Source organism: Numenius arquata, chromosome 2 (genome assembly GCF_964106895.1).
Source record: "Numenius arquata chromosome 2, bNumArq3.hap1.1, whole genome shotgun sequence".
Taxonomy (NCBI): Eukaryota; Metazoa; Chordata; class Aves; order Charadriiformes; family Scolopacidae; genus Numenius; species Numenius arquata.
Window position 1 is genome coordinate 66284183 of NC_133577.1, and position 11127 is coordinate 66295309.

At 44.3% G+C, this 11127-nt stretch overlaps 1 protein-coding gene across 1 annotated transcript in view; it reads right to left on the reverse strand.

Annotated features, from left to right (window-relative positions):
- The window catches only part of IQSEC3 (IQ motif and Sec7 domain ArfGEF 3), a 105307-nt gene extending 96440 nt beyond the window's left edge, over window positions 1–8867 (reverse strand). Inside the window, exon 1 of the mRNA XM_074168148.1 lies at window positions 8356–8867. Within this exon, the coding sequence (XP_074024249.1) occupies window positions 8356–8867 (512 nt within the window). The remainder of the gene's footprint in view (window positions 1–8355) is intronic.
- Between the last annotated feature and the right edge of the window lie 2260 nt (window positions 8868–11127).

Here is an 11127-nt window from a genome sequence, read left to right on the forward strand (position 1 = left end):
ACCCAGGTGCCCCCTTAATTCCTACAGTAATTTCCCGATTCTTTATAACTTTATTATTCCAAGACTTTTAAGAGGCTACTACATGCAGAACATCATCTCCAAGAAAGGGTCATAGATTTGGAGTGGACTGTTCAGCCATTTTGATGTACCGGTGACCTAAATTAAAAAGTTATCTAGGAGTTGGTCTTTATTGCCTGGGTTCCTAAGCAAAATATGTTTTCTGTGACCATATAATCTTTTGCTTTTTCATTCTATGCATGTGTGTGTGTCTCTTTCTCTGTGTGAGTGTGTGTCTATGGTGGTTCCTACTTTGTAACTGCAGATCCCACTGTGAGTTTCAACCAAGTTTGAGTGAGTAACAGTGATCTCAGAGATACGAACCTCTTATGAGTTCCATGAAAATCACTGGTGGGGTGTAACAGAGAGAACTTTGTAGGTTCTCCACCGAGGGAGAGACTGACGAGTGAACTGAAGCCATTACTCCACACAGAAGTCTCCATGTTGGAGAGAGATGTTATAAAAGCCTCAACACCAGGAGAAGCTTACATCAGAACTCACTTCTTGTTAGGCATCAAAAAATGTAACCGTGACACAAATCTTCTGGAAGCCAAGCTTCATTAGCTCTGCAGCTCTCAGACCCCCTTGTTTTCAGCTAGAAGAGTGCAGGAAGGATAAGGTTTGCCATTTTTAATTTAGTATTCAAAATCACTTCAATTTCATCTAAATGTCCCCTCTTAGATGTGACTAGTCATGGAAAATATTGATTGCCTTCTATGCCTCTCAGAAAGTGCAACTTCAGAGCACGTGAAGATAACAGCTGATCAATGAGCACAATCTTAGCAAAAGCAATAAAAATAATACCTGTATGAGAAGCAGACTGAGGGTGCATGCACAGGGTAGAGAAAAGAAAAAACATTATCAAACAGAGCAAATATATCTTTATAACCCTGCAGCAACAAAACTCTTACCACCTTATATTAAAATACCATAAGAAAACATTACAAACCTATTATACGAAGAATCAGAATGTTGCTTAATGGTTTTCTCATTGTTCATTGTTATTTCTGTGATGAGTTGCTATCCATTGCTATTGTCAACATTCATTTACACTAGTGGATGCATGAGTATTTGTGCGTGAGGACAGGTACGCAAAATCTGGTACAGATCCTCAGGTGATGTAAATTGTCATGGCTGTGTTGACGTCAGTAAATATACACTGATTTCCTCCGGCAGACGATTTGCTTTTCTATATGTAAAAAGCACAGAAACTAGGTACTGTTTCAACTTTGCTCTTTGACACTTGCTGTAGACAAATGCTCATGCAAATGCATTCTCTCTTCTATGTGCAAATATACATATTGCCTTACAGTACACTTTGCAAGTAATGATAGGAGCTTTATGCTGCTTCCTATGCTGAAATTTATAAAAAGGATCATTCCTGATCTATCTGCCCACTCTTATCTGTAACAATAGATCTCCAACTGCTTTGCTGCAGATCTTAAAATACACAGGGATGAAAGGGACTGTCCAACATCACAAGTCTGTTAAAAATAGAATTAAACTTTGATCTTAAGACTGTTAGTCCGATGCTTTAACTAAGAGATCTTAAACAGAGCCATTGGGCAGAATAAATCCAATAGTCAAGACTCTCATTTTCTCACCGAGGGCTTAGCTAAAAGAAATTACAAACTCCAGAACAGATGAATACAGGAATATTACTAGTTTGTTTCAAGATACACCTCTTTGAGGGAAAAAATGTATATATAATTTTTTTTTAAAAGTATGAAAAAGAAAGGGAAAATGGTCACATTTCAGGCTCCGTCTTCATAAATGACTCTTTCTTTCCTTATTTCCTCTCATGTGGTTCCATGGATTGTGGACCAAGCAACGCTCACAGGCTACACGTAATTTCATAATAAATGAAATATTTTCCATCTTTTAAACAGAGGAATATTTCTGGCTTTCTATAATGTTTTCCTAAGGGAGAAACAACAAAAGGTTTCATTATCGAGAATGGAAAAAGAGAAACAAACCACTGCTGAACTAGGAAAGGAGAAAACAAGCAACCTAACAAGGCATCTATAGGGAAAATAACAGGAAAGCAGAAGATGAGTAAACACTGCGTACAGAAAAATTAAGGTAGAGAGACAGTAGCTCTTTTATACTGTTTCTGCTTGGATTCCAAGGCAGAAGGAAAAAAACTAAAACTGGGAAATTTCTGCAATCTAATACATCTGTTTGTCTAGAGGTATTTTTGCTTGCAGAAGTGTACCGCATTTTATCATGTGAAGACTTTTTTTGAATGAGTAGGTAGAAGCCATAATTAATAGAAAACCAGACTTCTAGCTGACAGGTTCTGGTCTGGCACCAGCTAAGTACTAGAAGAGCATCCCAAGGCTAGATTTCTCTGGCTTACGCTGACTAAAAGCGCAAATAATTTCAAGTACGGTGTAGGTGGGAATGTGTACAGTCTATGCCTCATATGAGTAGCCACTTTCTGCCTGCATAAACTGTATGAACCATGCCTAAATTGTGTATTCCTGTGTGTGCACCATTTTATGAAGGACGGGGAGGTATCAGTCGCTTGTTGCAATCTCAGAACAACGGGTGTCCTTCCATGCTGTGCATGCTGCAAAGAATGGGACAGCCAGCCCAAGAGCCACCTGGCACTGAGTCCCTGGCAGGAATTCTCAAGGGCGTTGTTAATACCTATTCATTTGGGACATTTTTCCATTTATACCTCTTCCAAACCGCCATGCATGAATTCTTTTGAATGCTAGCAGCGTTCCTATGTGAGTCCATTGCTCCTAAAGTCTTCTCATAGAGCCTTACCTTGGATTTGCCTGGGAAGTGACACCAAATAGGTCAATACAAAGCATATGGAAGAAAGGTACTCTTGTCACAAGAGAAGAGCAGCCTGACTGCAACAGAACATATAGCTGAGTGATATAAAAATATCACCATCTTATCAGAAAAACAAAATAATTCATTTGCATCCCTCCTCATTTAAGCATTTAAAAATTCACCTTTTTTTGCTGTTGCTTTCAGCCCTTGTCTTCTCTTGTGAAAAGATTAGTATGAGTCTTTGTTACTCCAGGTACTGCTCTAACTGGGCTCAGGAGACAGATACACAGGTAGTATCTATCCAAAGCACCACTAGGCGGTATTTCACACAGATTCCTTCCTTGTTATTACTTCCTGAGGGCTCCATCCAGCCAGTGAGATTTCCCATAATAGTATTTTCAGCCTTGACACTGTGCTGCTCCAGCTGGGACCTTAAACAGCATTATACTGAGGTGCTGTCCCTGTAGGAGGAATTCCTCATGCCATCTTTACTCAGCAATATTATACCTAGAAATTCATCCCTTCCTAAGCTGAGACCTTTTTCTTCTCTCACTTATCTGCTATTTCTTAAATATTGCTGTGAATCATTAATTCCATATTCCTCTGCCTGGGATTATACAGGCCCCGATGCAGATACAACACAGGTGTGTTCGTGTCATAAAGTGTGTCTTATATTACAATGTGAATGGAACCAGTATGGATATATCTTTAAATGGGACACAGTCACAGAGAATCTACTTACTTTTTTCCTCTCATTATACTCTTTATTTCAAAATCATCTAAGCAGGGCTTTAGCATCTGTGTAACTACGCCAATGCAGACCTCTGTCACTTGAAACCAGCTTACAGCACTCAACTTCAAATAACTTTTGATGCTGAAAAGGTACATTACTAGCAGGGATTTGCACAACCCAGGGCAGCACCAATGCAACTATTTCTGGTGTGTGAAAGCTCACGGAAGTTAAACCCTGAAACAGGCTGGGGGAAATCTGAATCTGAAAGAATGGAAGCAGAGGGCAAATGTAGCATTCTTTGTGCACCCTAAGTGAAAGGAGTAGGTACCTGGGGTGCACAAGCCATTCAGAGTTGTTCTGGTTGTCTTCTTTTTTTTTTTTTTTTTTTTTTTTGTGCTGGTGCAATGCGCCAATATAGCAAAATATGTTAATAGTAAGCCATAATATTTACAATTATTGTTAGTATCCATTGAAATCAGTGGAATTTTGTCTAATGCCTTTACCCTGGAGATAATCCATAGAATAGAACATTAATGCGTAGTTAAAAAGAAAAATTATGGAAAACAGCACCTCTGCATATGCAATATCTTCATTTTAAAGTTACATAATTGAGCTTTTGAAATTAAATGAAAATATAGCAAACAGCCTCAGACCACAACAGCAACTAAGTGAATCTAATATTGTCTTTTAAAACTTGCTTCTTTACTAAGAAAAAAAATACTATCCTAAACCAATACAAAATAAAATAAAATAAAATAGTTTTCAGCCCAATGCAAATCCAAATGAGCTTTAAGACCTGTGCGAAAATGTGATTTCAGAAAATTTCTTCCAAGAGTTTTAAGAGTTTGTTTTGCATGATGAGGTATCTTGTAGAGCAAACACAGGCTAACAATTTAAAGGCAGTACTTAAATTTTTTATGTCATGCTAAACAAATACTGTTTCTACACCTTGTTTTCACTGTTGGTGCCATGGTTAAAAGAAGACTTTAATGCCACTTTAATGCAGAACGTTTGTAAACTGCGCCCCTGTCTTCTGATGAAATGAACTAACACGGATTATTAGCTATTATTCTAATTGTATTTATCAAAGTGAGTTTTCCAGCTAATGCATGGGCTCAAAATCTGAAGCCCTTCCATAGGCAGTGCTCCTACTGAGAGTTTCACTGATAAAAACCAGCAGGATTTGGGCCATTTAGACTTAATCTGCTAAATTCAACCCCGTGGCATTTTCCTGATACTCAATGAAGGGTACTGGGGATTGTCAAAAAAGGTAGTATTCTGATAAAGAAGGAAAGGAAAATTTATACTCACAGGATTTGACGATACTTTGGGATGGTCCCTTAAGACAAGAGGTTGCCTTGTAAGGGTGATCTAAGCTATGCTAATTTGGTAACCTGTATTTTTGAAGCAAAACATTCCATGACGAATGACCTTATTTTTTTGTTTTTAAAGCTGTGAGGCGCTTATGCAATAGACTCCTAAGGTAGAAAGAGACAGATGCCACGGAATAATAATCAGCCTAATTCTTGCTGAGAATCTCTGCAAAAATCTTTCTCCTTGCCTCTCCTTTCATAGGTAAACTCAGTGCTACCTTTCTCACACAACGACATGCAGCAGCATTTAGTGGGCCTCTGCATAACTCAGGAATTCTTCCCTTTCTAGAGATGAGCTTGGTTTTTGTTCTCTTTTAATATGTGCGCTATTTTTTTTATTTAAAAAAGGGGGCTTTAAAAAAAGAAAACTTATCAGTTTTCTGGTGATAGTCAACGACAAAAACAAGACTGAACTTTTCTTTAAAATAATAGAGATGTTTCAGTTGTTTATTCTTCTCCTGGTCCCTTACAAAAGACTGCCCCAGTTGACATGAGTAGTCACACATGTCCAAAAGCTCAGGTCTTCACTTCTATCCAGGGCTTGAGGTGAGGTGGGCTACAAAAAATCTCAAACCTCAATCCTGACTCAAAATGAGCAAAATCCCTGGGCTGTGCCTGAGGTAAGAAGGGCCAGCAGAAGTACACTCAAACATGCTGCCAGAATCTCCTGTCTTGTAAGAGGCAGAGGAAATTCCATTACCGGGCAGTGACAGCCAGGCACTGCCTGGGTGCTGCTTTAACCCTTGCTTTCAGCCACTGCATTCTGACATGCTAAAATATCATTTCTGTTTTGTTTAGAGTGGCCATTTTCTGTAGTGAACAGTCAGTTCCTATGCTCTCAGCTAAGAGAAAAAAAAATTAGATAACATTGAATTTCAGGCTTTATAATGTAGGGAAAAATATGTTCAGATGTGGGGAGGAAGGAAGAGAGTGCAGATACCTACTCTGTGCAGATATTAAAGTATATGTCCTCTGCTGTCACACAAAAGAAAAATACAACTCTCAGGTTGGCCAGCTGGATTATAAGGGATATCGGGCATGCTGTCAATAGGCGGTGAAAGATTCCCCCTCCCCTCCATCCAAGTTGTCTTTAAGTTAGGTTTTGCAGTCTCTTTTATTTCCATCTAACAGTCAGAGATGAGAGAGGATGAAACCTAGCATATACAATCAATGGGGGAAAAAAAAGAACCTGCAGGAGTGAGAAATGCAGACTGTTTTGCATCTCTCATATTTCCTTTTCTATACAAAGATTTTGGTTTGCCTAAGCTATAGAAGGAAACAGAAGCAGTCTATTTTAATCTTCCTGAGTGAAGAGCGCTGCAGGGATTGCTCTGTTATCCCTAGCAGCAGCTCTGTCTTTCCACAAAAAGGCTACATACATCCATACATCCATCTATCTATCTGAAATATAAAGATTATCATATGATATACCAGCGATCAGCTGTGTTCTTAATCCACTTCTTTTGTGCATTTTGGTATGAAGAGAAAATCTACAATTCTTCCCCCAATCAAACCCCATTGCCAAAAAAGCTCAGATAAGAAGCAGGTATTTAGACTTATGCATAGAAACTGATTCTTCAATCTGTGTAATGACGTATGTTAGAAACTCTTCAGAAGAAAGGAAAGCCCTTGCCGATACGATGCTTCTAACAGAGCCTTCACTGCAGGGATTCACTATTGAAAAAAACAATGAGGTTGATTATGCATTTTTATATGGGTTTCTTACTGGTTTGACTCCAGTGACTTCAAGTATGCTATTCTGGATTTACACCAATCAGCATGAGTTCAGGCTCTGGCCCTACGTCTTTTTAAAACTCCATCTATTGCATGATGAATAAGGGCTAGATCCTGCAACTGCTTACTACCTGTAATAATACTCTGAGTAGCCTGCTCACTTCCTGTAAGTTGTGATTGCTAAATTGAGTCTTACAGTGCAGTATTTTAGAAGTATGGATCTGCCTTTTGGGATTCGAGCATGCCTTGACTGTACATATTCCTTTAATAGTATTTCCTTCAATAGTAATTTCTCTACTGATTTTTATAGAATCACATGATAGATGCTTAGCTGTTATGAATGTAACTCTACTTACACCAGCTGAAAATCCAGCTCCATGTTGTAGCTATGCTTGTGTATTCAAAACAAACACGAGAGAGACAGGTCACTTTTATTTAAAGTGTCAAAAGAGACAAAGAAGACATTTTGGGCTATACTGTGTGCTGTGTACTTCATTTGTTTTGACATTACTATTACCAAAACAATAGAGTATGTTCTAGGAAGGAAATTCCGATCTAATTTTACTACTTATATGAGCTTCTTTCTTACATAAAGGAAGCCACATCAGAAACTGTGTTCCTTCTCATCCTAACTTCACTAACTCTGGCTTTCAACCAGAAAACATTCCCCTGCTTTCGAAGTGCCTAAACAAAGGAAATTACAATACTGAGTGCAGTTGTAATTACCAGCTGGTGAACTGATGGCATATACTGGATGTGTAATCCATGAAAATGTGACTCTTCAATAGTAGCCTCTTCCACCACCTATAGTGCTGGAATGCTCATCCTTGTTTACTATACATGCATGCATATAGACCATTATCAGTATTCAGTACTAGTAATCATGCTTTCTTCACTCAAGAGGAAAGACCAGCAAAAAATACTTTGTCCTTTTGAAGAGCTGGATCAGTGTCAGGTGCCACTCACCAAAAAGAAAAAAAAAAAAAAAAAAAGACAACAAGACAACCCACACACAAGTGCAATAAGCATCCAAAATGTCAAACATATGTACAGAATCTGTATCTCTATGAACACATCACATGTGTTCACAGATATGATGTGTGGTATAATGTTGCAACACATATCATGTGCGATATAACGCATACCCTAGACCCCTTACATCAGTAAGGGCAGGAAAATCCCAGCTCATTCCAGGGATGATGGGGGGTTTTTTGACAGATACCAGAGACTTAAGGCAAACAGAGCTGCTACAATGCTGCTGCTATCCTTTGCAAATCTTCTCCCTGCCTGGGCTGAACCGCACTCATCTTTGATCAAAGACTTTACTTATTTATGACAGACAATGAGAGCACGATGCTGTGGGTGAGCACCGCAGGCGAGCAGCCCGAGTGGGTTCAAACGGGCCACGGACACTTGTGCACGAAAATCAAAGCGGTGAACTGGGAGACAAATGCTTCTCTGGGAAGCAGCATCCAGGCTCCTCTTTCGCACTCTGCCTGCTCTCCCCGAGAACGCATCGAGGGAGGGATTCCCCACCCACCCACACACTGCCTCTCTCCGTGCAAGGCTGCAGGGGGTATAACCCAGTTCCCTCTTGGATCTGGGCCCGGAAAGAGCCCGTGACGCTCCCGCTCCCCCACCGCCACCCCTGCCCGCCCCCCTTCCACTTACTCCGGTCTCCGGCTCAGGACGCCTTTGCCGATGGCCTGGGGGGTCTTGTGCTGGAGCAGAGCGGCGCAGCAGCCCTTCTCCCTGCCGTCCTTCTCCGCGGGGTGCTGGTGGGGCTGGAGAGGGGGGTGCTGGTGGCCGGCAGCCCGGCCGCTGCCGCCGGGGCCCGCCGGTGCCTGCTTGCCCGCCGGCGGCGGCGGCGGCTGCGGCGGCGGCTGCTGTGCCGGGAGCTGTTGGTGGTGCTGGAGCGGGTCAGGCTGGCCCGGCGGCGGCGGCGGCGGGGTCTGCTCGGTCGGGGAGCCCTGTGGCGGCGCGGGGGCGGCCGGCGGCTCGGCGGGGGCCGGCTGCTGCCCGCGGAGGTTGCGGTTCTCGGTGCTCAGCTCGTCCAGCCGCCGCTCCAGCTCGTCGATGCGCTGCCGCTGGGTGTGGATGAGGCTCTGCTGGTTCTGCACGATGGCGGTGAGCTCCTTCAGGTAGAGGACGGCGCGCACCGGGTTCTCCAGCAGGCTCTCCATGCCCCGGCTGCCGGCCGGGGCCCCCCTGCCCGGCGCTCCGGCGAGAGAGGCGCCGGGCTGCGGGGAGGCGCCTCAAACGCCCCACGCGCGCGCGCGCGACCAACGGCCGCTCGCGCGCCCGCCCGCCCGCCCGCGCGCGCTCGCTCGCGCTCGCGCCAGGCACGACGAGGGCCGGGGGAGAAGCACGGAGTCGGGGGAGGGGGGCGGGGTCTCTGCAGCGGATCCCGCCCTCCTCCCCCCTCTCCCGGCCGGTCCGCGCAGGCGCGGGAGGGCGCCCGAGCAGAGGGTCGGGGGTTCCGCCGCGCCGCTGGGGCCGGGCCGGTGGTCCTGAGAGGAAAGGTGGCGTGGCGGTGCCCCGCCGCCGGTCCCCGGCCTTCAGCCAGGCGGCGGGAGCCGCTCCGGCCACCTCCATGTGGTGCCGACCTCGCTGGGGTGCTGAGGGGAGCCCGCGGCGGGAGGCGGGAGCGGGCAGCGGCAGCGCGGCCCAGCCCTGCCGCTCTGCGGAGCCCTTCGCCGCCCCTCCGGCACCCCGTTCTTCCTTCCTCCCTGACTGGCACTTCTAGGTGTGTGGCCGCCGGCAGCCCAGAAACTCTCCCGCAGCCTGGGCTGCATCAAAAGGAACGTTACCAGCAGGTTGCGGGGAGTGATTCTGCCCCTCTGCTCCACTCTAATGAGACCCCATCTGGAGTGCTGCATCCAGCTCTGGGACCCCCAACATAAGAAAGACATGGACCTGTTGGAACGGGTCCAGCAGAGGGCCACAAAGATGATCAGAGGGCTGGAGCACCTCTCCTGTGAAGACAGGCTGAGAGAGTTGGGGTTGTTCAGCCTGGAGAAGAGAAGCCTCTGGGGAGACCTTATTTCCTGAAGGGCACCTACAGGAAAGCCGGAGAGGCATTTTTTACAAGGGCATATAGTGATAGGACAAGGGGTAATTGTTTTAAACTGAAAGAAGGTAGATTTAGAATAGATACCAGGAAGAAATTTTTCACTACAAGGGTGGTGAGGCACTGAACAGGTTGCCCAGAGAAGCTGTGGGTGTCCCATCCCTGGAGGTCTTCAGAGCCAGGTTGGATGGGGCTTTGAGCAACCTGGTCTAGTGGAAGGTTCCCCCCCCCGCCAATGGCAGGGGGTTGGAACTAGATGATCTTTAAGGTCCCTTCCAACCTAAACCATTCTGTGATTCTGCAATTCTATTCTTTTTTTTTTTTTTTTTTTTTTTTCCAGGGTGACTTAGTGATTTCTCCTTTATTTGTCCAAAGTGACTTGAATAATTGTGACTGGTTTTGGCTGACTTGATGAAGATGGTCCTATTTTTCAGTCTACCTTCTTAAGATGCAGAAGGTAGGACTAAACTGGAACCTTGTGGAAGGAGTTACAGAGGAAAATGGACGTTAGAGGAATCTGCTGCTTCCCTGCAAGTTTGTCACTCCTTTGAATCTTTGGTAATCTTTAGGTTCTTAGGAAGAAAACTGGGACTTATTGTGGAATTTTGCTGGGGGATGTGGAGCCTGTGGATGTAATACCAGAGAAGTGACAGGCAGGGCCTTTGCTGTTAGACTTTGTGCAGGTTTTCCTCATTTCTCAAGAAATACCTTCCCTTGCCCTTCCTTATCCACAGCCTTAAGAGTTCGCAAACTTACAGTCTTGGGTCTGAGGAACTATCTGTGTGCTTTCTATTGTATTCATATGTAAGTAACCTGACTAAGGTTAACAAATGTTCTTTCAGGAACTGCTGTGTAGATCCACAAATAATTTTGATGATTTCTGTAAAGGGTAAAAAAGCGGCATCCTTTCCAAGCACTGTGGGCACTGAAGATCCAGGAGGTGTAATGAGCAGTCAGACCTGGTTTTAGGCAAGCACGTCAGCAGATTTGACTGAGTGTAAAAAAGGTGCAAGGCCACAGAACAAAAAACAACTCTTTTTAAGTTTAAGGTGATTTTGAGTGTAGAACTGCTCTTGTGTTGCCTTTTCAGATCAGCGAAACCTGCACCATAGCAAGGATTTCCTGAAGTGAGGAACTGAGCAACGTAAAGAATCTGCTTCAGATGAGCTGAAAGGTGTATTTCCAGTCTTTTCTGTTCACAGGCAGCCCTGGGAATGTAAACTGATGCAAACAGGATCACCAGGATTAGAAGCAGTTCACAGACTCCTCCTAAAAAAGAACTGCTATTCACAGTTCGCTTGCAAGCACGTAGAGGTGGCTTGGGAGATCATGAAACATTGCCGTATGTCCCCTGTGTGTTGGGGGAAGACCCC